Genomic DNA, 27577 nt, shown 5'->3' with positions numbered 1-27577 from the left:
CTCTGACATTAGCAAAGGCAAATCAAGACCTTCTCTGTGATTAGTAGGAAACAGTGCTAGAAAAGACTCATTCATACTAGAAAAAGTAACTGTCCTGGAAAGTGGATGGGACAAGCTTTGACAATAAATTTACCTTTTATGAAGGTAGGAAAGTATCTTAAAAGGAGTACTGGAGGGGTGGCTAGGTGGTTTAATGGATAGAGAGTCAGGTCTAGAGAAATGGATGGATCATCCTGGGTTCAAATTTGATCTCAAATACTTCCTAGCTGTGTGACCTGGGGTAAGTTACTTAACCTCCAGTTGCCTGGCCCTTCCTTTTCTCTTTTATGCTTTGGAACCAAAATAGTGTAGATTCTAAGACAGAAGTTAAGGATTTAAAAAAGGAAAGAAAAAGAGTATTGTGTTTGGATTTATATATTAGAATTCTATTCTAGTGAATTACTACCTGACTGAGTATTCTTCAATCAATCAATCAGTCAACATTCATTAAGCAGTAAATATGAACTAGGCAGCATGATAAGTACTGCAGTTACAACATAGGAAATAATTAACAGGTAGAATATGGAATTTTAGCTGATAAAGGGAGGAAGAGCATTCCAGCAACCAGAGAAAATGTCTGGGACTGGGAGATAGAGTGTTATGCTAATGGAACAGCCAGGAGGCAATGTCACTAGATCAGACAGAGAGAGAGTGAAGGAGAGAGAGACAGAGAGACACACACACACAGAGACAGAGAGAGTGGAAAGAGAGACAGATACACACAGAGAAAGACAGAGAGAGTGGAGGGAGAAAGAGAGAGAGTGAGAGAGAGAAAGACAGAGAGAGAGAGACAGAGAGAGAGAGACAGAGAGAGAGAAGGGAAGGGAAGAAAGAGACAGAGAAAGAGAGGGAGAGAAAGAGACAGAGAAAGAGAGATTCACACAGGGAGAGAGACAGAGACAGAGAAAGAGAGATACACACAGGGAGAGAGACAGAGACAGAGAAAGAGAGATACAGAGAGAGAGAAGAGAAAGAAAGAGAGAGAGAAAAAGAGAGAGAGAGAGAGAGAGAGAGAGAGAGAGAGAGAGAGAGAGAGAGAGAGAGAGAGAGAGAGAGAGAGAGAGAGAAGGGAAGAGAGAAAGAGAGAGTTAGTTATATACAGTGGGGCGAGGAGTAAGGTATAAGAAAAGGTTGGAAAGGAAGGAGTGGGCTAGGTTATGAAAGGCTTTAACACATCAAGCATTTTTTAAAGTGATAGGGAGCCACTGGAATTTGTTGTGTGGGGGTGGAGGTAGTGACATGGTCAGGTTTGTGCTTTGTAGAACGTCTTGGGGTTTACTAATGTTCCACAAACAATCTGTGATCATATGTCTAAAAAGACAGGTGTGCTAATCAGCTTTGATGACCACCTAATTTTTCAACATTCTGTTATTGTCTTTGAAAGGGAAAACAGCCTTGAGGTAAACTCTGCTAAGACTATCCCTGTCCATAATTATAGGCTGGGTCTTGGTGGCAGCAACAGTTTTTAAGGGTAGTGCTACCTTCTAAGCAGGACAAAGAAAGTTGTACTCTTTTACTTTTTTCCAAATTCTATTTTTCCCAATTACAGGTATATACAATTTGAAAAAATCATTTTCTGCTATTTTTCTACTGTAATCTTTTTCACAAGCACCAAACTAAGGTAAGCAGACCAAGGGCACCCGTTGAGCATAGAAATCATGAATAAGCCAGATAAGAATGCAAACCAGGTCCAATTTCTTTGGTGTAAGAGGATGTCATTTGTAGATTCATCAGTTATTTTAGCTGTTTCTGCCTATCTTTTCCCCTCAAGCCATTTTGTTTTATAATTCTAATGCACTTCTCATAGAACTTGGTAAATTATAGATATTTGTGTTGATTTCTTAGTCTATATTTAGCTCTGTGAGGTCAGTGGCCAAGTATATTCTAAACTTATCTTTCCCTGTTGTCTTAACCAGGAGACAATTGATGCTCAGCACACTAGGATATTCATAATGTTTGAATGTGTGCATATGCATGAATGTGTATGTACACTCACATGTGTTTATGTAGAGGGAATTTCCTTATGGGTTCAGGTCCTTACCACCTTGTGCCTATCCCAGTAGTCTACTGGTTAATCATTCTGCCTCAAGTCAGCTCCTACTCCAGTTCATCCATCACTCAGTTGTCAAATGGATCTTCTTTTCTGACCTTGTCACCCTTCCTCTCTCTCTTACTACTCAGTCAACTCTAGTTGTTTCCTATCACTTCTAGGATCAAATATAAAATCCTGTTTGGCTTTTATAGACTTTCAAAAACCAGTCCTCTTCCTGCTCTCTAGTTGTTCCTCTCTGTACTCTGTGATTCAATGACTAGGACCTCTTTATTATTCATCTTATCTCCTCATGGGGTGCATTTTCGATGACTGTCCACTTTGCTTGGAACTCTTTCCCTTAACTTTTCTATCTCCTGACTTGCCTGTTTTCCTTCAGACCCCACTCAAATCCTGCCTTTTACAAGAAGTTTTTCGTACTCCCCATAATCCTAGTGCCTTTCCTCTGAGATTAAATCCAATAAATACACACACACATATTTGTTATTCAGTCATTTTAGTCATGTCTGACTGTGACCCCATTTGAGATTTTCTTGGCAGAGATAATGGAGTGGTTTGCCATTTCCTTCTCCAATTCATTTTATAGATGAGGAAACTGAAGCAAATAGGGTCAAGGTTGCCCTCCTCCCCCCCAAAAACCCCAAGATAACAAATGCTTTGTTTATTATTAGTTCTTTAAATTTATAGAGTATTCTAATATATTAATTCACAAATAGGGTCTTGCCCAGTAACTTCCTGAGGCCAGATTTGAACTCAGGTATTCCTGACTCTAGGCCCAGCATTCCATCCACTGTGCCACCTAGCTGTCTAGATTTATACACAGACGCATGTACATATATCTTGTTTGTACATAGTTGTTTGCATATTGTCTCCACCATTAGGTTATAAACTCCTTGAGGAAAAGTATTAAAAAATATCTTTGTAATCTGCAGGATTTAGTATAGTCCCTGGTGGGTACTTAATTAAAGGCTTGATGAATGGATTTGTTGAATGTATACATGCTTTTTTCTGCAATGGAATATAATCTCTCTGAGGGCAGGGACGATTTTCATTTTTGCCTTTGTACCCTCTATGCCTAGGGATATGGGCAGATAGGTGGCACAATGTGAACACTGCTCTTGGCATCAGGAAGTGTCATCTTCATGAGTTCAAATCTGACCTCAGACACTTATTAGCTATATGATACTGGGCAAGTCCCTTGACCCTTGTTGTCTCAGTTTCCTCATCTGTAAAATGAGCTAGAGAAGGAAATGACAAATTATTCCACTATCTTTGCCAAGAAAACCCCAAATGGCACTATAAAGCCATACATGACTGAAATGACTGAAGAAAATGTCATATCATTTGTTTCTATATGATTATAGGAGATAAGTGTTGTAATTATCTTTATTTTACAGAGGAGGAAACTGAGGCTGAGAGAAATTAAATGATTTTCCAGGGGTCATAGGCTCGTTAGAGTCTAAGACAGTATTCAAATCCAGGCCTTCCTTCTTCTAAGTCCAATCTATCCACGTGACACTTAGCTCCTTCATTAGGGGATGTGGGATCTGGCTGGTCCTGGCTTTGCCACTTATAGTCAAAGTGTGATGTTAATCAATTATTGAATCACTTTATCTCTTTGAATCTCAGTTTCTTCTCCTGTAAAATCAAGAGTGGTAGACTCTATGATCTCTACAAGGTTCTCTCTTTCCTAATGCTCTATAAGTTCATGAAATTAGAAGTTTTTATTTCTTTGAGCTTTATTCTATACTTCATATTCAGTTATTTGAGTATTTATAGTTATCTGATTTTAGTCTTTAATATTATTTTACTATTTAATGAAGACTTTTTGTTGTTGTAAGTCAGGACTAGAGAATTCATAGCTGTCACCTGGCTCTCAACTGAGATGCTGTATAGGTGTTAAGTGACTAGCAGATCTGCTTCTGAGTAAGGAACATTTAGTCCTACCTTGGACACATAATGGCTGTGGAAACCTTAGAGGTCTAGGCAACTCACTAAGACTCTTAAGTCTTAAGTTTTTGTTTGCTTTCATTTTTTGCATTTAAAGCTCTTCAAAAACTAGCATTATCCTGTTTTTCCAACCTCATGGTATATTACTTTTCTCCATCCACTCTCTGGGTTAGCCACACTGACCTTGTTCTTTACATATAAGACACTTCATTTCCCCATCTTTGTGCCAATTAGAGGGTAGCTAGTGGGGAGATCACTGATCCTACATTCAAGAAGATCTGAGTTTAAATCTGGCTTCAGATACTTACTAGCTATATGATCCTGATTAAGTCAGTTAACTTCTTTCTGCCTCAGTTTCCTCAAATGTAAAATGGGGATCATTACAGCACTTATTTCCCAGAGTTATTGTGGGGATCAAATAAGATAACATTTGTAAGTGCTTAGCATAGAACTCAGCACGTAGTAGGCACTTACATTTCCTTCCTATTAAACTAAACTCAGTGACTCTGATTAAGGACTTAGCAACAGCAAATTTATTTCAGGGCATTTGCCCTTTGGTTTGTAGGATGGTGTTATCTTTAAGGGATTTTTTCAAGTAGCAAGGACTTTAAATTTGGGGGAACTAAGTATTAAACTGACATCATGGCAGTTTTATAAGTCACCTGGGTGAATATAATATAGTCCTGCTCTGTTCTCACTAAAAAGACAATAAAACAGGAATAAAGCACTACAACCTTTCATAAACCCCATTTTTATTATGTGACAGTCAACTATAAAGCATCGATTTATGAGAGTCCTTACATAGTTTCAACACACCACACACACACAACTAATTCTTTCACTGTAACTTACATATTTTTGTGGTTCAAGGTAGGCTTTCATTTAAGGGAATCTCCTTGGGGAAGGATGTTTTGCCAAAGATTCTTTCATCAAATGTCTGTTTAATAGAGAAGTGTGTATATAGTCCTTTCCCACAGGATCATCATGGTTTTCTAGCAGATCTTACTGTATCACACACCCCAACAACATATTCATGCTAGGATAATAAGTGGTCTTTGACTACTTCTATATACAATTTAGAATGTAAGCAAAAGAATTATATTCCATGGTGCTTTCTGGACTGAGAAACTTTCAAGTAAGTCACTATTATCCTCAGGCATGACTTCTGTCAACTCTACTCAGGGATCAACCACAAAAGTCCATTCTCTTTGGAGGCTTGGATTACTTCCCCCTCTCTAACCCTCTATCCTATCCTCCCCATCCACCCAGTTCTTTGATCATAAGCCTCCTACTTCCCTTTCAGCACTATTTATATTTACTGTTTGACTCTCCTGCATTGATTTTCTTATAGTGTTTCATATTTTATAATTTCTTTGCATCACATCATGATCTCATCTTGTCAAGAGAGCCAAACTCATTCTGGTTGGCCTGGGGCTGTGGTTCACTGACTGTGTACCAGATGGCTTTTCTCTTTCTGGAATCAGCATATTGTATATTTGTTTTCTATTTCGCTTTCAAGTCTTCCTTCTTGGTTAGGTACACACTTGGATGGATAAATGAAAGGTTCTTAATATTTCACTCTGAAATTAAAAAAATGTAAAGTCTTTTGAACAAACATGAAATTACTGCAAAATAATTGTAAATCATTAAATCAGAAATCAGGAAATTGTAAAACATCTTGCTGTATATATTCTAAATAGCAATGGTAATAAATATCTTTGGAAGTGTTTAAAATTCACCATTTTTATGTGCTGAATATTTTTATTAGCTGGCCCTTTCATTGATGATTATTTTTACTATCAATTTTTAAAGTGCTTGCTAGAAAGAATGGATGCACAGAAAAGAATTGTGTTGATAAAGCACTAATAGGAATTAATTCACATAGTTATATGGATCTTTGATAACTTTCCACCATGTAAGCAAGGGATATGAATTTAAAATTTTACTCTTTCTTGCTTGTTTTGGAAGTTTCTCTTGATCAGACTTTTATTTTTTTTAATCAGCTTTTTTATTAAACCCCAAGGACTCATTTCTCAAAATAGAAAAAAGGCAAGAGAGAAAAGCCCTTAGGAAAAAGTAATGTTTGGAGATTTCCAGTTTGATGCTTGGTTCGCTTTCTTCTTTGTTGTCAAATAACTGAAGATATGACCTTGTAACAATTCCTTAATAAATATTTGTTGAATGAAAGGATGACTTATCTGTAGATATATCTTCTAGCTTAGAGTTGGTCAGTGAAGAATTAAAAGGAAAGGAAATAATTGTCCTAGAATAGCTATGCTGTCAGTTGAATACAAATGTTAAGCACCTATTAAGTGGAGATGTGGTGCTGAGTGCTCAGCCTAGCATACTGTGTGATCCCCTTTGGTATCTCCCTGATTGTTATTTTGCCAAATCCCCCATTATTTCCCAGGAGTGATGCCATGGGCTTGGACATTCTTAAGAGAGGGCAGATCTAGGTCACTGCTTTCTTTATTGTATCACTGAATAGCCATACCATTACACTGATTCCAATTTTTTTGAAAAACTCTTTCTTTCTGCTTTTTTTAATTGATAAGAAGCTGAGCCTTCACTGAATTTACCTTGAGCAATGAGAATAGTTGTACAAAGGTAACTCCAAACACAGAAATAAATCCCTACCCACTCCATAGGGAGTTGTACAAAGATAAATGTGAAGATTTGTGGGAGAGATTTGTGTTATTCAAGATCTTTTTGTTTGCATTGCCTTTAGTCAATGTGTATTTTGATTTATTAGTAGTTTATTTTGCTTTGCATCAGTTCATAAAGAATAACTCACATTTTCTGAATTCCTTTTATTTGTTATTCTTGCTGCACTGTAAATATTCCATTATATCTATATACTATGGTTTATTTAATCATTCACCAGACAATGGGCACTCACTCTGGTTTGAATTCTGCTCTCATAAAGAATTTTGCTATCAATACATTAGGATATATTGGTCCCTTTTTCTTGTCCTTGACTCACTTGGTGGTGTTGGCGTTGGTGCTGTGGCAGTCCAATAAGGAGATTCTTGTGTCTAAGAATATGGGTACTTTAGTCATTTTTTGTTGCATTTCTCAATGGGAAATCCAGAATGGCTGCACCATTTCATAGCTTCCCAACCAAGTATCTACGTGCTTGTATTCTCAAGATTCTTTCACATCAACTTTCCCCATCTTTTGTAACCTTTCCAATTTGTACACTGTGGGGTGATACCTCAGAGTTGTTCTTATTGACATTTCTCTCATTGTTAGTTATTTGAAATTTTTTTTTAAAATTGGTCATATTCAGTTTACAAATTTTCTTTGCAAAGAGGAAGGGAAAGGAATAAACATGTATTAAACACCTCATGTTAGCCATTGTGCTATCTTATGTATTAGGAAATGGCTCTGTCTGATTTGGAAGTATAGAATTTGAGCCTGTCTGATTTGGAAGTATAGAATCTTGAACCAGTTGCACAGAAGTGAAATAAAGACTGGAACTAAGGCAGTTCTATAGGTAAGAGAAAATTATTAGACCTGAACTTTTAGAATATTAAGGCAAACACTTTTTGTGTATCATTCATATAACTAATGGCTTTAATTTAATTCATCAAACATTTATTAAGGAATTTACTATAAAGAAATTTATAAATACTATTATATAGTACTTACTATGAGTAAGGCATTATACTAGGTATGCAAACACACACACACACACACAACCAGTTTCTGCTCTCAAGAAGCTTACATTCTTTCTACTTTGGGATAAAACCCAGTTAAGGATAAGTAACTACAAGGTAATCTGAAAAAAGAAGGAAAGAGCGTTTATAATGAGAAGAGCCAGGAAAGATTTAGGGTGGTAGGTAGCCCTTGAGTTCTTAGCCTTTGAAGATAGCTAAAGATTCTAAGATGGCGGTGGGGAGGATGCCAGAGATGGAATGCTGAATTTAGGAAATAGCCTGTAATTTAATTGAAATGTAGAGTAAAAGGGAATAATGTAAAAGAATTCTGGCAAGGTAGTTGCCTCATAATGTATTGTTCATACAGACCTGGAAAAAATATCTTTTTTTTTCCTGAAATTTTCTGAAATTATAATGACCAGATACCTCAAAACTAAGTTTTATATACATGTTGTTTCTAACCTTTCTTCTTCTTCTTCCTTTTAGGCCTTCTCTCACCATGGCCCATAGGAATCTGACAGGAAGCTGTAATGTTAACTGTGGTTGTAAAATCCATGAGTATGAGCCAGTCTGTGGATCAGACGGAATTACATACTTTAACCCATGTTTGGCTGGCTGTGCCAATAGTGGCAATCATAGTATGGGGGTAAGTGTTTTGGGAAATCCATGGACTGAGGATCTGTAGGTATTTATTTGCTATTGTCAAAACACTATTTTTCTTCATTGGAAGCTTTCCCTAAACCGTCCAAGTGCATTCTGTTCCAGACTCGAGGGAAGACAAAGCAATATCACCTTTCTGCAGAGCTGGGCTGAGCTTTGAGGATGCTGTAGCACTTTGGCTATTTGCACTGCTGTCTCAGGGCAACATGATAACGTGCAGCTCCTGGTTCACCCCTCTCCCTCACCCCCCTCTTTTTCCTTTTGACATCTCTCGTGTGAAAATGTGAAGGTCAAGATGGCCTCTGCATTTGATGCTAATGAAATAGAACGGTCAAGGAAATAGTCTTTGATTTATTTTCCATTATTTCATGGACTAGATCCAGTGTGGGAGTAAGCTGTACTTTTGACACAATTGGGGTCTTTAAAATCTCCTGATAAGCGGTTTTTAGGAGCCAAAGAGATATTACACTTTTAAAACTTTGGGATAAAGATAATTCTGTTGGTTCAGCCTTTCAAAGTTTATTTTGAGAATTCTCTTCCTCATGAGTTATGAATAACACATAAAAACATTGTAGCCCAAAGAACACTGGATTCAGAGCTGGAGGAATTGGTTTCTAATTCTAGTTCTGCTACTTACTTGTTTGTTTTTTTTGTCCTCAAGTCAATTAAACTCTGGATTTTAATGTCTGTCCCTACAAAATGAGTGTTGGTTAAGTTCTCCTCTACCTCTAAAGCCTTTGACCCTAAGAATCTACTATTCTACTAACTAGAGAAAATTTTTTTTATGATTAATAAGAATAATATTACATGGAACATTTATGTAACACTTTAATGTTTGGCAAAGTGCTTACATAGATGGTCTCTTCCCTTCTTCTAATCACTAGCTTTCCTCAAGCCTCAATTTAAGCTGATTCCTACCCATAGTTGTTAGCATCATCAAGAATAGTTTTATATTTATCTTGTGATTACTTATACATATTATACATGTGAAGGGAGGAGGACTGTATTATTTTTGCCCATTTATTACTAGGGCTTAGCAAAATGCCTGGCACATCAAAGGAACTGAATAAATGCCAATTGATTGAACAGAATGATCTCATTTGAGTCTCATAGGTTCCCCCCTTCCTCCCCTTTTAAAAAACCCTTACCTTCCATCTTGGAACCAACACTGTGTATTGGCTCCAAGGCAGAAGAGTGGTAAGGACTAGGCAATATGGGTGTTAAGTGACTTGCCCAGGGTCACACAGTTGGGAAGTGTCTGAGGCCAAATTTGAACCCAGGACCTCCCAACTCTAGGCCTGACTCTCAATCCACTGAGCTACCCAGTTGCCCCCTGGGCAGCCCTTTTAAAAAAATAATGAAATACACTATTTCTACAAATAATTTCAACCTTATATAGCACTTTAAGATTTACCAAGTGTTTTCCTCTTAGTGATCCTAAGGGGCAAATAGTGCAAATATCATTATTCCCATTTTATAGATGAAGAAATTGAGTCTTCAGAAAATTTAACACGTTTCTCAGGAAACTTGAACATATTCCTCCTATTTTATTGTCTTTGTGACCCCATTTGGGGTTTTCTCAGCAAAGATACTAGAGTGTTTTACCATTTCCTTCTCTAGCTCATTTTATATCTGAGGAAACTGAGGCTAACAGAAATGAGTTGCTTCTGGATTTGAACTTAGGTCTTCCTGACTCCAGGCTCAGTACTCCATCCACTTTGATCTTCCTATATAACTTATTTAATGGACTAAGGCAGTGTAGCACAATCACTAAAGCCTAGAAGACTTAACTTGAATTCCTGCACTAACAAAACCTAGCTATATAACTTTAGACAAGGTACTTCGTAATGCTTTAGGTAATTTTTAAAAAATGGATTATCAGAAAGCCTCTATTTCAAAACCCACAGAAAATGCTTAAGATGGAGCCTCAAAGGTACACATAAGCAAATATGTGAAACATAAAATAATGATCAGTTAGCCCATTATATTCATTATATTCCCATCCACTCTTGTAAGATAAGGACAACTGTTGTGCCACTGAACAGATATTTTTTCCTATAATTTCCAAGCAGTTTATAAGTCTAGATTTTCTGGGGCTCCAGAGGATGGCTGTCTCTAATCCACCAACAACAGAGCAATCCTGGTTGTCTTCTCTGAGAAGTATGCTATTAAGGAAACTCTTTTCTTTTGCTCAAATGATGCCAACTTCTGAATTTGAAGAATTCTAAATTTTAGAATTCTCAGGCTATGAGTTAGAGATAGATATCTGAGCTTAATTTGAATAGGGAGTTTCCAAATAGATATTCTTGCATCAATTAAATAATAGGTCCACCCTGCTCTCAAAATAATGTGTTATTTGTTTGTATAAGAATAATATTTGGTGATGTGATTAAAAATACCTTTGTCATTCTTGTAGTGATGATATTGGACTATGCCACAAAACAAGCAAAAATTTTTAAAAGTTCCTTTTATTTTAAAATATTAAATAGAGTGGCAAGTTGTAAAATAGATGACAGATTATTTACTTTCTTTATTTAATGGGTTGAATTCAGAACGAGTCAAAATATGCCCAGCAGCCAAATATTTTTTTGAAATTAAGTTAGTACTTCATTAACACTTTTAGAGCATCTGTTTACTGAAGAGCAAGCTGATGGCCAATAGCCTTCTGTAGTTGCACTTCTTGTCACTAGATTGATTGATTTTAAATGCCAAAATGATGGTTGACTGAATTAACTTTTCAGTTATTTTACATTAAAAAAATCACCAGGAGGAGAGTTTGATTGACTAGTGGTTCTAAGAAACTATTATCTTGCTCAATTTATGATATTAGAATAATAGTGACTTGTAAAAGTGACCCTTTTTCCACATTACATAATCTATTGGATGGACTAATTTAATTACTCACAGGATCTGACTCATTACAACTTAATAGGAGAAAATTCTGTGACAATGATGATTATTAACAATATGTCTTCTATAAAAAAATGAATAGAGAATAGTTCTCAGTTGTCTGGAAGACTTGGGTTCAAATGCCATCTCTGACATGTATTAGCTGTGAGACCCAGGACAAGCCATTTATTTAACTGTGATTTAGGCAACTTTCTACTGACTTTAAGTTGCAGAGAGAGAACTGACCTGCATTGGCAGAGGGAGTTTTCTTACCCAAGAATTTTCTTTATCAGTGAAATCACTGGCTTTCATTACTTTCCTTGTCTGCAGTGGTGTGTTAGAGCTATTTCTTACTGGACTGCAAGAGCTGATTGTTAAATTTTCATTGTGAATATTTAAACCTCAAAAATAGCATTTGTAACAAATTTGGGCTTAATTTATTGTTTTGTTGATTTTCTGTAGACTTAAAAAAGTCTTCATAATGCAGATTAAAATGAAATGTGTATGTGTAAGAGGGCAGGTAGGTGACTTCATGGATAGAGATCCAGATATAGAGATGGGAGGTCCTGGGTTCAAATGTAATCTCAGATACTTTCTAAGTGTCAGATCCTTAACCCTCATTGCCTAACCCTTACTATTCTTGTCTCTTGGAACTAATACAGAGTATTGATTCTAAGACAGAAGGTAAGGTTTTTTTTTTAAAGTGTATGTGAACATGCATTTCCTCTCTCCTTCCTCCCAGCTCAAAATTAAACATTTACTAGCTTTCCAGGTGGTAAGGAGTTTCCCATTTAAATAGGGTTGGACTAATATAACTAAAGTCCCTTTCTAACCTGGAACCTCTGTGATTTTGTGATCCTGTACACTTAGTATGTTTAGTATTAGGTATATGTGTCTTTGTGTAGGCATAGATGGCTATGGTGTGGGCTGATTAAAGAAATATAATGCATGATACCTCAACAGAGCTAAAGACATAAGACATACACATAAGCAGACATTCTAGATCTCTGGCTCCATTAGTGTAGAGCACTCCCTGGTGAGCTCACTCTTTTTATTAATGCACCTTCCCTTTAATTTACACTTTCAGAATTGCCTATGGGACTGGGAGGTTAGACTTGTCCAGAATTACAAAGCCACTATGTATCGGAGGTGAGCCTTGAGCTCAGGTTTTTCCAGCTTCTAGAATGGCTTTTATCCACCATGTCAAATTAAAGAACCGAATGAGACTGTGTGGTTAGAACTAAATGAATAGTACAGACTATTTCAGGAGTCAATAAAAAGGAAAGATGAACATTGGTGTGGCCAGGGAAGGTTAATGGAGGAAGCCTTAATGTTTAATATACTTTACTTGTCTAAAAAGAGTTTAGCGACAAATCTTGTGCCCTTTGGATCTTCTTGGCCCTCTGAAGAATCATACAGTTAGAACCAGAAGGGACTTTACAGGTCCTTTTATCCATCTAATTTTACAGATTTGGAAATGACTTAATTCACACAGAGAGGAATAGAATGGGCCAGGTAGGGATTTGAATACTAGACTATGCCTCCAAGTTGGGTGCTTTTTTCTCTGTACCAGGTTTATTTATTCCCATGTAATTTTCTACTTAGGTTAATTCTAGCCTGTCAAGATATTTTTTGAAGGGTTGTCATCATTGATGAGCACATCATATACCTTTGTGAACATATCAAATGTAGTTACATGTTAGAAAATTTCATCCCAAAGCATTCATTTTGAATTTTTTCTTTTCAGTCTCATTTATTTCCCTAATGTAATTTTTTTGGGGGGTTACTGATTGCAGTGTTTAGCATTAATGCTATTTTATCTATTTTCTTTCCTCAGGTACGTAATTACACAGAGTGTGCCTGTGTTCAGAGTCGACAGGTCATCACTGCACCAACAGTGGGGCAGCGTAGTCAGCTCCGGATGGTTATTGTCAAAACTTATCTGAATGAGAATGGCTATGCTGTGTCTGGGAAGTGCAATCGGACCTGTAATACCCTTATTCCATTCCTTGTTTTTCTTTTCATTGTTACCCTCATAACAGCATGTGCACAGCCATCAGCCATCATAGTCACACTCAGGTGAGCCCTGGATTATGCTTACAGGAGCTACTATAAAGCATCAGGGTTCAGATGGTCCATTATTTATGAGTTAGAAGACACATTAAAGGTCACTTTGGTCATACACACTTAGCCTTGTCTAAAGGTCACTTTGGTCATATAAACTTAGCCTTGTGTTGTGAACCAAAAAAAAAAAAAGAACGAAGCAGAGAAGAGAAATTGAGAGTTTGAATGGAGTCACATGGAGGGTGTTTAGGCATTTATGCCCAGCATCAAAGTTCTTTTTCAGAAGTGAAAGGTGTTGGTATATTGTTGGTTAAAAGCAAGGTCCACTGCAGAATGCTAACTTTTTCTAATCCCTAGCCCTACCTCTGAGACAGGTTCCTTACCATGTTCTCACTTTCAAAAGGTCAACCCTTAAAAGTTATTTATACCTTGTTACCTGGCTTCATGAAAATACACATTAACCTGTGAGAACAAGCAAGTCTGAAGCTGTTGGGGAGCAACGGGAAGCTTATTGCACTTGGGAAATGATTTAGACTAAAAACACATTGTTCCCTTAGACTTTAGATGTAGATGGATGCTCATTGGATGTTATAGAATATATTCTTACTCAATCAATTGTCAGATCAATGGCTCTCAGATAACATCTCCTTCTCTCCATTCACATGTCACCATGCTGCTTCAGGCCCCTTGAACTATTGCCATAGCCTTCTAATGACTATGGCCTTGCCTCAAGTCCTTCTCTTCAGAAATCCATTATCCACACAGTAGAGTCAGTCAAACATGCATTAAGTGCTTACTATGTACTAGGCACTTGATAAGAATTCAAGACACAAAGCTGTCAAAGTACCAGTCTCTGCCAAAGCACAGATCTAATAACCATGTTGTTCCTCTGCTTAAAAGTTCTGTTGACTTCCTATAACTTCTAGATTAAAAAACCAATTTGGCATTTAGAGCACTTCACAGTATGGCTTTAGTCTACCTCTTTAGACTGATTAGACATTCCACTCTTCCCTCACTCTGTGGTCAAGCCAAATTGTCCCATTTGCCTTGCCTCATAGATGCCATTCTATCTCTTTTGTCTCTTTGCTTTTGCCTCTTTTCCATGTCCAGGGTTCCCTTCCTCCATGATATCTATCAGAATCCCTGGGATCCTTCCAAGTTTATCTCAAGTGTCTAATCTCCCCAGTCATGTGGAACTTACTTTATGATGATTTCTAATTTTCGTATGTGCGTATATTTTCCTCTCCTTGAATTCAGAGATTATTTTAGTTTTTGATAGTTTTTGTCTTTCTATTGCCAATGCTTGTCTTTGCGTGGCACATAGTCAGCACTTAATAAATGTTTATTGATTGGTTGGCGGAACTTTGGGTTGTATTCATTAGCCTTTCAGGTCCCTCTTGGCTCCAAGATTCTGAGATTCTGTGATCCTGTGTTTAATGACAAGCATAGTTTATTTTTCCTGGACAAGCAATATTGACTTCATTATCTTTGTACTTCCTGATCTAGAATCAAAGAGGAAATATATTGAGAAAGTTTTTTTTTTCATTTAGCCATGCATTCTATAGGCTCTTCCTATCTCTGTCATATCCCTGGTTAGTTTATTATAGGGATTAGGGACTGGACTCATGATTGCATTAGTATAGAGAACTCCCAGGTGAGGAAATCACCTCTTTGAAAGCTAGTCAGCATTTTTTTCCCCTGTAGCATCTAGTTTTAGAGAGCTGCTTAAGAAATTAGAAGACTCAATGACTTGCCCGGGATCACATAGCTATTATATAGCAGAGGCAGGATTTCATCCCAGACCTTGACTTTGAGGTCTTCTCTTTATTCACCAAAGTTTGCTTCTTATTCAGTTTGATTTTTATAAAATTGGAAAATAGACATTTTACCTTTTTTCCTACTAAAGACTTTGACTCCAGCATCTCCAAAGTTAGCATTGTGATTATTTCCAGTAATGGAAATTGGGAGGGATAGAAATGATAATCTGGGATTACCCAGGGACTTATGGCTATTGTTGACCAGTGTACTTAAAGGTAGCATGGAAGACATTAGGGATATTAGAAAAGTGCTGAAGAAGAAGTCATAACAGAAAGGATCAGCATAAAGGTGTCTACTCAGCACCCAGTACTGTGTAGCCATCAGTCCATCAGAGAGGCTAAAAGTGAGATATACTTGAGATATACTTGCTTAGTTTGAATTTTAGTGAGGGATTCTCACCTGGCTTACAATACACAAAGGCTCTAATTTTGGCTCCATTGCAATACTCATCCCATTGCTCAGTTATCATGCACAGTACACTAACTCTTTCAGCTCATTAAAATACATGCCATCCACTATCATTCTATTAATCAATTAATATTTACTAAATGCCTCCTTTATACCATGCACCATACTAAGTCCTGGGAATACAAAAGAATCAAAGGACATTTCCTGTCTTCAAGGAGCTTATAATCTCATGGGGGAGAAAAAAATGCAAACAGGTATTTACAGAGCAAGATATATATAGGATAAATAGGAAATAATTGACAGAGGGAAAGGCACTAGAATTAGAAGGGTTGGGGAACTTAAAGAAAGCCAGGGAAGTCAGTAGTTGGAGTGGAAGAGGAAGACCATTACAGCTAGAAAAAAAATGCTCAGAACTGAGAGATACAAGGTCATGTTCATGGAATAACCAAGAGGCCAATACCATTGGAGCAGAAAGTATGTGAAGACTGAAGACAGGAGGGAACAGGGGCAGCAAGGTGGCTCAGTGGAATTGAGAACCAGACAGAGATGGGAGATCTTGGGTTCAGATCTGGAACTGAATACTTTCCAGTAGTTTGAACCTGGGCTAGTCACTTAATCCTCATTGCCTACCCTTCTGCCTTGGAACGAATACATGGTAATGATTCCAAGAGAGAAGGTAAGAGCTAAAAAAAAAAAAGATAGGAAGGGGTTGCTAGGCTATAGAGGGCTTTGAATTTTAGGAAAATCTCTTTAGTGGCTGAATGGAGGGTAGAGTGGAACCAGGAGAGACTTGAGGCAGAGAGACCCACCAGCAGGCCAGTACAATAATCCAGGGGTAAAGTGATGAGGACTTGCACTAGAGTAGTAGCAGTGTCAGGGGAAAGAGGGGGTGGCATATTCAAGAGATGTTGCAAAGTTGAAAATGATAGACCTTGGCAAAAGTTTGAATATAGGGGTTGAGAGATAGTGAGGCATCCAGGATGACTTCTAGGTTGCAAGTCTGAGGGGTTAGGATGATAGTATTGCTTTCTTCAGTAATAGGAAAGGTTGGGGTATGGGGAGGGTTTAGGAGGAAAGTTAGTGAGTTGTGTTTTGAACATATTGAATTTAAGATATCCATTGGAAAGCCAGTTTAAGATACCTAAAAGGGAGTTGGAGATATGAGATTGGAGGTGAGCAGAGAAATTAGGCAAGAAAGGTTGATTGAAGAATTATTAGCATATTGAGATATAATTAAATTTTTGGAGCTAATGAGATCATCAAGGGAGGTAGTATAGGGAAGAAGAGAAGGCTCAGGGCAAAACCCTGAAGGACATCTATGGTTAGAGGAGGTCTAGAGGAGGATCCGTCAAAGGAAACCGAGGAGTGATCATATAAATTCAAGGAAAACCAGGAAAGATTGGTGTCCTGAAATCCTAGAGAGAAGAGAATATCAGAGGCCAAGGAGAATGAAGAAAGAGGAAAGGTCATTGGATTTTTGGCAATTGAAAGATCATTAGTAAATTTGGGAAGAGTAGTTTTAGTGGAATGACATGGTCATTAGCCAGAATGTAAGGGGTTAAAAATAAGAATGGGAGGAGAAAAAGTAGAGACACTTGTTAAAGATGACCTTTGAGTTTAGTTACAAAGGGCAGAAGAGATGCGGGATGATACTGGAGATGAGAGAAATAAGAATGATGGAGATGAGAGAAATAAGAATGAGTTTTTTTTAAGAATGGGGGAAACACGGACATGTTTACAGGTAGTAGGAAATCAGCCTAGAGAGAGGGAGAGATTAAGAATAAATGAAAGAGTGGAGATGACAGAAGAAGAATTCTGTTTAGGGAGATGGAATAGAATGGGATCATGTTGATAATCCAAGAGTTTAGCCTTGGTAAGGAGAAAGGCCGCTTTATCATGTGAGACAGGAGAGGGGAAAAAAGTCAAAGAAGACATCTGAGTGATAAAAGAGAGAAGGCAGAGGGGAGGAGATTGGGAACTAATGGTGAATGTCCTTATTTTTTCTGTAAATTATGAGATAAGGATCTCATCTGGGAAGATGGGGGGGGGGAGAAGCCATGGGGAATTTGAAGAGGCAAGAAAAGGTTTGGAAGAGCTGCTGTGGAGAGTAAAATAGTAAATAGATAAGAGAGGCATAGTAAGGATTGCCTAGCAGTAGTGAGGGCCCACTTGAGGGTACATAACATAAATTTGTAGTAAAACTAATCAGAAAGCTGCTTGAATTTCTCCACCTTTGTGCAGCAACACAAGTAGAGGCACAAGGCAATGAATGGCAACTGAGGCTTAGCTGGACATCAGTAATCTTAGAAGTCAGTAGGGATTCAAGGGAAGAGTTAAGTGTAGAGTTGAATTGGTTCACCAAGGAGTTAAGATGGAGAAAAGAGAGAGTGGCTATTTAAGGGGAGATGGCCTGTGAGAGATGGTAGGTCAAAGGATTGGAGGTCCAGGTGTGGATGAGAGAGATAGATGGGGATGGGAAATGAGATGAAGAGAGAGAGAGAGAGAGAGAGAGAGAGAGAGAGAGAGAGAGAGAGAGAGAGAGAGAGAGAGAGAGAGAGAGAGAGAGAGAGAGAGAGAGAGAGAGAGAGAAGAAAAGTCAATAGATTATGGCTGAATAAAGGGATTTCCAAATTTTTGAACATATAAGTGGCATCTTTGTGGGTGATGGTAAGAGCAAGGATATGACCATCTTTGTATGTGGATCAGTGAAAGAGTAGCTCATGGGAGGTGTATAGGTTCAGGAAATGAGTGGTTAGACTACTTGAAGGAGAATAAAAACTTGCTATGAGCCAGAGTTTTTGTTTTTTGATTTTGTATCTCCAGCACCCCCATGAGTGCCTTAGGCATAGGAGTAGTTTAATGATTGTTAAATAAATAAATGAATATAGGATTTCTGACAAAATTCTAAAATTCCTTATGAAAGGGATTGTTAGTGAGCAGGTAGAAAAGGAAGTGGTGATCACCAGTGGTCAACATTAGTTTCATGATGAAAACATCATGCTAAATTAATTATATTCTCTCTTTTGACACATTTAAGTCTAATCAGATCATGGAATTTCTGGATTTCAATAAAGCATTTGGTAATCTTTTCCTATTCTTCTAGAAAAGATACAGAGTGATGGGTTAGATAATAGTACTATTAGGCTTATTTAGAATAATCATGGGGGAGGCTAAATGCCTCAGTAGATAGAGGAGACCAGAGGTCCTGTGCTCAAATTTGATCTCAGGAACATCTTAGCTGTGTGACTCTGGGCAAGTCACTTTATCCCAGTTTCCTAGCACTTACCACTTTTTTGCCAATACATAATATTGATTCTAAGATGGAAGGTAAGGGTTAAATAAAAAAGAATGAGGACAACTTATAAGGAGTTTTCTGATGGAGTGCTAATTCGTGATCTGAACTTAACTTTGTGCTGCTTAACATTTTTATCACTGACTTAGATTAGGACAGGAAATAATGTGGTATTATTACCTTTGGAAATGATACTACGAAGCAAGAAGACCAAAATGACATCACTATGTTAGGGTCAATGTTTAGCATGTCCAGCTGTGTCTGATCAGACCAATACAAGCCCTGAAGATACTACCACAGATTGGGCACAAATAGCCTAATTGAACATTTGGGATGGAGAGGTCTCTGAAGTGGCACACCTCACATTTCCTTTGAGCTACTACAGTTCTGCTCTGCTCCTAGATCACAGCACCATCCTTGAGGTGGGCACGCCATGCAGAACAGTCCTGTGCCAGTGTCTCCCAGGTCTCACAGCTGATACCAAAGCTCTTCAGAGAGACCTTGAGAGTGTCCTTGCATTGCTTTTTCTGACCTCTCTGTGAGAGCTTGCCTTGTGTGAGTTCTCCTTAAAATAGTCTTTTAGGCATTTAAACAATGTGATCAGTTTATGGAAGCAAAATAGTTACCTCCCTTCTAGTCTCCTTTCCCTTTCTTATAAGTATCCAAGACATTGTTTAGTTGAATAAAGTAATAGCTAACATTTATGTAATGTTTATGGATTGCTGAGCACTTTACATATATTATATAATTCGATCCTCTTCTTTGATCCTCTTAATGCTGGAAGGCAAGTGCTCTTATTGGGCAGCTAGGTAGTGCAGTGGATAGAGTGCCAATCCTGAAGTCAGGAAGACCTGAATTCAAATCTGTGCATGGACACTTACTGGCTATGTTACCCTAGGCAAAGCACTTAACTTTGTTGGCCTCAGTTTCCTTATCTGTAAAATGAAATGGAAAAGAAAATGACAAAGCATCATTGCCCAGAAAGTTCTAAATGGATACACAAAGAGTCAGACTAGACTGAACAACAACAGGTGCTATTTTCTATATTTTACATATAAGGAAACTGAGGTTGAGAGAAATTAAATCATTTACCTGGAGTCACACAGCTGGTAAATGTTTGAGACAAGTTTCAAACACTAGCCCTCCTGATAAAAAATTTAGCACTCTATCCATTATGCCATGTAAATGAAGGCTAACCCAGATGGTTAAAAGCATAGAGTCTATGGCATATAAAGAATCTTTAAAAGAACTGGCTATATTTAAGTTTGAGAAGAGAAGACTTAGGGGAATGAGTGCTTTTTTTAAATATATAAAGACCTTTCATTTTAAAAAGGACATAAATTTGATCTGCTTTGTCCCAGAGGGGCACCAATAGGATCAATCAATAGATGAATTTTCCAAAGAGAAGAAGGCTAGGTTTCTTCTAAGGATAAACTCCTCAGTTAAAGCCATTCAGAGCTGCAGTGGGCTGCCAAAGGAGGTAACTGAGTTTCCCCACATTAGAGAGGTTTTCAAGAAAAAGTTTTGTGGAGTTATGCTGTTGAGGAGCTTCTTATATTCAGTTTCAGAGCAAACCAGATACTCTCTAAAAGTCTCTTCCAACAAATTCTATTTGGCATAGAAACAATCAACCCTAAGCATATTTTTCTCAGTATATTCAAAACCAGTTATTATTTGCTTTTCTTTTAGTTTTTTCCTTAGCCTCTAGACTTTTCAGACTTAAGGGATTCAACTAGCTAAAATAGTTCTATAGGCTTTAATTCGAATTAATTTGAAACCATTATTTCAAAGCATTCTCCCTCCTTTTTTTTCTTTTTTATTTCCCCTCTCTGAACCAGGTCTGTGGAAGATGGGGAGAGACCTTTTGCACTAGGAATGCAGTTTGTTTTATTACGAACACTTGGTAAGTCTGAATTTCTAAGTATGGTTCTTAGTTCCTCATTGCATATTGCCTTTGAAAATGAAAAGTGACTTGTTTTCATTAGGGGCTGGGATTTTACAGTGTGACCTAGAGAATATTACTTATTCTCATTTGAAGAAATTAAAGGTGAATGATTTCAATCATAGATTTGGATTTGGAAGGGACCAGTCCGAATCCTGTGCTATATTGATGAAGGATCTGAGCTCCGTAAGAGATGAAATTACTTGCCTGGTGCCAACTAAGTGTCAGAGATAGCATTTGAAACTGGGACATCCAACTCCAAAGCACTCTTTTCACTCTACTTGTAACTGCGAAAATATGGGTTTCAAGACTGTGAATTGCCAAAACTGTAAAGATAAATTTTAGTGTCTTGATTTAAATAAAAAATAAGTGGTCGCCATGGGAAAAATTCCTAAATATGGAAATACCCAAGTCAGCTGGGCTTTATGGAGATTTTAATTAATACAAATGAAGGAATTTAAGGGAAAGGAGAGAGAGAGAGAGAGAGTAAGAGGAAATCGTAGGAAGGGCCTAGGCCTGAGCCTTAAGAGAGACTAGTCAGTGTTTTATCACTCACCACAATATTTGTCCCAAACAAAACTCCAGTCCTTTGCTGAAATCCTCAACTCCTGAACTGAGTTCAGAGATCCAGCTCCTCCAACTAACTCCAAACTCCAACCTCCACGGCGAATTCCCAAACTGAACTATGAACTCCAACTAGTCTGAACTCCAACTAAAAAAATTCCACCTCGAGCTCCTTCCTTTTAAAGAAAATTTTCTCTTGTGTCACCTCCCCTAAATTTTCACATCTACCAATCACAGTAGACATTTTCCCCAGGACTGACCATTATTAGTTCACATCTTCTTTTGTTATCACCTTCTCTGGGTAGACTAAAACTTCACACCTCTTTTGTTAAGCTTGCCTTTTGTAAGTTCCTTGACCTTTTAGTGATAAATTTAACCTTTATAGGTACTTAGCACCCTTTTGTATTAGATAAAAAAAATAGACCTAGCTTAAGGTTCTAGCTTTACTATAAGTATGAGTTAGGGACTTTTTCATTGTTCCATCAGGAGTTTACAACTTTATCTTCCCCTAAAGTATGCCTAAGTATGAGTAGAGTAATGTTAAAATTCCCAATACTTTCCTGATCAAGTACCTCCATTGTTATAATAAGGGAATAGTCTTAATCAAATGTTCTAAGGTAGAGTCTGAGCAGTTTTAAGATTCACAATCCCCTCTGATGATCATTGGGAGACTAGTCTCCCCATTGATCATTTAACATAATCATCTTGTAGTCCTAAACACACTTCAAACTACAGATATATACAATATTCAATTTTCTATGAGGAAATTAGAGTAGTGAGGGAGGAATAGAAAAGAAAAAAAGCAAAACCAATGTTTTACTAGGCGCATTGACAGAAAGCCAAATTAGGGGCGACTCTCCTTGGCATAAAAGTGTATATTTACAAATAAATGTTCAATCAAACTTCAGTTCAATCAACCATATCCAAAGTTCATTCTTGATCTTCTTGATGTAGGTAGGCTTTTTGGGCATATTTCTGCAACAGTTCATTCTCTGGATTTAGGAGTTAGCAAGCTTCTTCCTTGAAGATCTTTTTCTCGAACAAAATCAAAATCTTGGATTTTTATAAAAATAAATTCTCAAACAAAAAAATAAAAAATCTTGGATTTTAAATTAAAATACATACTACATTGTCTCCAGTATCAAATTTGATTTTTCATTTGAAACGAAAATAAAAGTCATATTGAATTTTTGTCATTTAAGTTTCAAATCAAAATTCAGGCTTCACTCTAAAGAGTTTTCAGAAGCACAGGCCACAGTAGTCTGTAATTGACTAATTAATAGGCTTATGTAATATGCCTAGTTAATTCTGTGGGACACATTTTTAATAATTAAAATAATGGCATTTTTCTCTTAAGCATCTGATTCAATCATTCATCTTAAAGATGAAGAAACTAAAGTGTCCAGAACAAAATGTCATTTACTTAAGTTCATGCAATATTTTTGTTTTCTATTTAGGGATAAAAATCAATTAAGTATCCTGAAAAATTAGCTCAGACTTCTTCTTCTTTTTTTTTTTAAAGAACCAGAGTCATTAACAGTAACTGTAAGCAATGTAGTAATTTGAAAACCACCATCTTCATTGGTAGCCTAACACTAACATTTGGGTTTTATAACTACTCCTTACCATTATTCATTGAGCTGATACTTCAGGGAAGTATAGAGAGAATAAGTTTAGCTGAAGCATTCGCTAAACTGATAGCTCTGAACCGTTTTCTCTACCGATTTCAATGCATTTTTTTAAAAGACTTCCTCATTTGATAGATGCTCAATCTTAAATTGCAGCCTCTCATTTCCCTCAGCTGCTGTTATTCTCCCCAGCAATCAGTACTTTTGTCCACAGGACAAAAGAACGTGGTTTCATGCCTTGAATTTCCAAATATGAGCCACATTTCTACATTAAAGGAGGAAGAATCTTTTACCAGGATTTTGAAATGTTCAGTGTTGCTGAAATCCTCAGATGGCTGTTAGGAGCCCAAGCTTTTACATGCTGGCTTTCTAGAGATAACCAGAGGGTGAAAGCTTCCTTTTTCTTGTAAAAGCTGAGGGCAATTTTGTACCCATAAAGAATTTTTTTTCCCTGGGAAGGTCCTTTATAAACTTTGTTGTTCGCAAAGTAAATCTGGAGTACTTAGAATTAAATAGAGGCCTACTCAGACAGGTATGGATTAGAAGGAAATCACTTTTTCATAGAAGAACTTGTCTCCCCAAAAGATAGTGCAATAGAATGGGGTAGGAAAGTATAGGGAAGGAGTGTTTCTTCTTTTTATGCCCTTTCTCCAGTCTTCATTTTGTGAAGTTTGTCATGCTGAATGTGGCTAATAGTTCTGATTTACCTTACTTAATTGTCAGGCATTGATGCTTTTTGGAGTGCTTTGCTTTGATTAAAGGTCAAAACCCATTGCCAAAAGCTGTAATGGAAAAAGAGATTTCAAAGTTCTCTGCCCCCATCTTCTATCACCCAAAAGAATTTGAAATGAGTTTTGAAGTAGTAGTAATCAGGGCTGGTCTCTAGATTTAAATCCTGACTGGTACATATTCTTACTTTGTGATCCCAGACAAGTTCTGTGACTTTCTAGGGACCCAGGAAACTCTTTAAGACTGTAAATTGCAGAAGAGTCGCAAATCTCCATTGGTGGAGGGAATTGGCCCCTGGGAGTTACTTAAAGGGATGTGATCATGGCAGGACAAAAAGAAAAATAAAACTGTCCTTGTAATCAAACAAACCAAACCAAAACCAAAACTAATCTCCTTCCAGGTCCCACAGGGCTCAAACAGTTATGGGACCTACAGTTTCTCTTCCCTCATTCCACTCCAGGACCCCTCTTCCATGCATAATGTAAGGGAAGTAGCTCAATATTAGACGTTCTGGCTAGAAAACAGCCCAGGCAGTGTTCTCCACACAGCCACCATAGTGTTATCTGTGTCTAAGGAACTAGAGATGCTTAGTGTGGAGAAGAGAACACTTAGGAATAACATGAAAAGTCTTTTAAGTTTTTGAAGTGTTGATGTGGATGGGTAGAAATAGATTTGGTCTATTTTTCCTCAGAAGATAGGCACGATCAGTGGGTGGATGCCCACGGAGGTTAAACCTAATCACAATAGACTCCATTAAATCTCAGTAAAAGCTGCCTCACATGCTGTAGTATGTGGCACTTTTGAATGAGCCCCCTTTGATTTTTCAGCCATGTAGACCACACCTAAGATAGTTCTGGGATGGTCAGAATTCTGTGGCACAGCAAAGGATTGGCAAATGATCCCACAGCTTCTTATTAAGTTTCCTTATCAGGTTGGGAGTTGAAAGAGAACAAATGAATTGAACTGTTAATAATTACTAGTGCTGTGATCTTTCGTGTATATTTTCATTTTAGTGAAATTCTTATGGAAATAATTTTTTTGGAATAAAATTTGAAGTAAGGTAGTATGTTAGAGGGCTGACTGAAATGAAAGCCAGACAAATATGGGTTCAACTGTGGCTTCACATACTTAGTCACTGTGTAACCCTAGGAAAATCATTTTAATTTTTCTGGATCTCAGCATCCTCATCTATAAAATGAGGGGTCAGGGTGCACTCAGTGACCATGAAAGCCCCTATTCTCTCTAAATCTATGATCCTACAATTTGTCATGAAACTAAATAAAGCAACCCAACAGAAAATTACATACATCAAAAAAGACAAACCCTGTTACCTTATTTTAGTGTAAATTTGTACTTTCAAAACTTGTAAATTGCATTTCTCTTCTTAATATATGCTAAATATGGATTTTTTTAATTTCTAGCATACATTCCTACTCCAATTTACTTTGGAGCAGTTATTGACACCACCTGCATGCTTTGGCAACAGGACTGTGGTGTGCAAGGCTCTTGTTGGGAATATGATGTGACATCATTTCGTTTTGTCTACTTCGGTTTGGCGGCTGGTCTCAAATTTGTTGGATTTATTTTTATTTTCCTGGCCTGGTACTCTATAAAATACAAAGAGAAACAGCTGCAGAGGCAAAGGTGGCCAGCATCTCCTCTGAATACTGTCAGTGAGATGGTTTACCACACAGATCCTCGTGAAAATTATTCTCGCACTGTATCATGCCCAACTTTCAACAACAGAACGGAGCTCCAGGAAGAAGTGGGTCTTGGAAGAGGAATTCATTATACAGCACAGACATATCCTGGGCCCTTTTCAGAAGCAATAACTTCCTCAGAAGACCCTGAGTTGGAAGAAGCCACTGCTGCCATGTAGCCCCCTTCCCTGAAGGTTTATAATGGAAGACTTTGGTTTTGTTGGTTGGATCGAAAATGGCGCCTTGTGAAACACTTGTGCCTTCTTCTTTTCTTTCTTTTTTTTAAACTCTAAAGACATAATCTATGAACCAACAAAACTCAATGCAAACAGCCACTACTGATTGCGAGCTGGATACCTCAACGTGACTTAAGAGTCTTCTTTATTCCCCTCTCCAGAAAATGGAATTTAAAAATAGGTTGTAACTTCAGGTATATTAATTTAATGTTCATGCTCCAATCTAGTATAAGTCAAAGGCTGAGATATTCTAATTGTTAAGCAGAATTATGAGAAGAGTTAATAGAGATGCATATCATTAATATAGACTTCAAACAAATAAAGGTGAGATGTATCATCAGGTTTGCATTTACAAATCATAGTTTTTAGATTATAACTACTGTGAGTTCTGCTACAAAGCACAAGTGAATTTGCCTAAACTATGCAATTGGTTTGAAAATTGTATGTGCAGCATGTTCCTTTTGTTTTTTAGAGACTTTGATCCAGCTTAGTCTGGAAATGAAGCTAAACAATTTTGTCCTCTTTTTCTTAAAAGACTATTGATAACTGTAAGCCATAGAAGCATTAGATATCAGGGAAAGTTTTCAGAAGCTTAAAAAAAACATAGGCAGAGCCCAATAGAGCAGACACTTGAATTCCTAACATGTGCTCTATCTCAGCCTCCTCCAGTCTAAAGCCAAGCAAGAAGCTGCTAAATGATAAATCTGGGGATTTGGAAATCAATTAAAACATTCTCCAATGTAAAATGGGCATGGTGAAATACTTCAGCTCTGAGAAAGCTCCTGGCTGACTTCCCTTCTCAGGTAGTTGCTGGACAAATTCATTAACTTTTAAGATCACAGTCAAGGCAGCTACATTTGTGATTCTTAAAATGAGAGTAATGAGTCTTCCCTTTTCATCTTCCCACCACCTGCCCCCAACCTAGTTTGGTTTTAAGTGCTTAGATGGAATCAGAGATCTGTGTCATTTCCTTGAAAGAAAATTGGTTTGGATTCTCCATAAATTAAAGTATTGAATCAAGAGAGCTATATGTGGGACTAAGAAATCCATTTGAAATCAGTTGAAATGAGATAAGTGAATTGTTACTGGTCAGTCAGTCAACAAGCATTTAATGGAAAATGAAATGGAATTTTAATGGAAAAATGAATTTTTCCTGAATCCCATCTCACTAGATCCTCCTACCACCTTGATTTCTTTCACCTCTACCATCTTGAACATCCTAAGGTGCCTCTAAGAGGGAAAGTTTTCTCTTTTTACATCCCCTTTATGTTCCCAATGAAAAAATATTTATTGAGGCCACCTCAATAAAATTTGTCATCGGCATTAAACAAAGTTACATCTTGATTGATCTTAAAATACCTCCTAACAGCTAAAATAGCTATCCATATTATAGAATGAGTAATAAGCAAATGTGTAGGGTATGGTCACTTAGGGAGGCAATTTAGATTTCAGGACTGGTATGAGTGCTGGTCTCCCTGTCAGGTAACTGGCTCCTGTAGTTGATGTGAGTTTGACTTGATTTGGGAGTAAGATTTCCCACCATTTAGTCCTAGTTGTATTGGCACAACAATATGAAAACCAGGCTTGATGTTCTGGGATAGAGTGGTTTATCTCTCTACTTTTTAGTCATATTGTTTATATTTTTATATTGATAGTCTGTAATTTATAGAGAGATGATTATTGCTAAAAGTAGAAAAATATGTCCAAAGGAGAAAATGAGTCACTTAGCTGGTCATCTCAGAAGGAAGATTTTTTATCCGCTGACACTCTTTCCCCAAATATATAGCTGATGGTAAGGTAGACCTTGTTAGGATATTTCATAGAATCATAAGCCTAAGGCTGGAAGGGATCTCAGGAAGCACCTAGTCCTATCCCCTTATTTCAGAGATGAGGGACTTGAGGTCCAGAGTTGTTCAGTGATTTTATCAAGTTCACCCAGGCAATATCCG

At 37.3% G+C, this 27577-nt stretch overlaps 1 protein-coding gene across 2 annotated transcripts in view; it reads left to right on the top strand.

Annotated features, from left to right (window-relative positions):
* SLCO5A1 (solute carrier organic anion transporter family member 5A1) overlaps positions 1–25968 on the top strand; it is a 423356-nt gene extending 397388 nt beyond the window's left edge. For both annotated transcript variants that reach the window (XM_016431474.2, XM_056824047.1), the window contains 4 exons: positions 8185–8344; positions 13085–13326; positions 20668–20732; positions 25114–25968. In XM_016431474.2, coding sequence (XP_016286960.1) covers positions 8185–8344; positions 13085–13326; positions 20668–20732; positions 25114–25571 — 925 coding nt within the window. In that variant the 3' untranslated portion in view covers positions 25572–25968. The remainder of the gene's footprint in view (positions 1–8184; positions 8345–13084; positions 13327–20667; positions 20733–25113) is intronic.
* Positions 25969–27577: the final 1609 nt, after the last annotated feature.

This window comes from Monodelphis domestica, chromosome 3 (genome assembly GCF_027887165.1).
Source record: "Monodelphis domestica isolate mMonDom1 chromosome 3, mMonDom1.pri, whole genome shotgun sequence".
Lineage (NCBI taxonomy): Eukaryota > Metazoa > Chordata > Mammalia > Didelphimorphia > Didelphidae > Monodelphis > Monodelphis domestica.
This window is presented reverse-complemented; position numbering and strand designations above follow the sequence as displayed.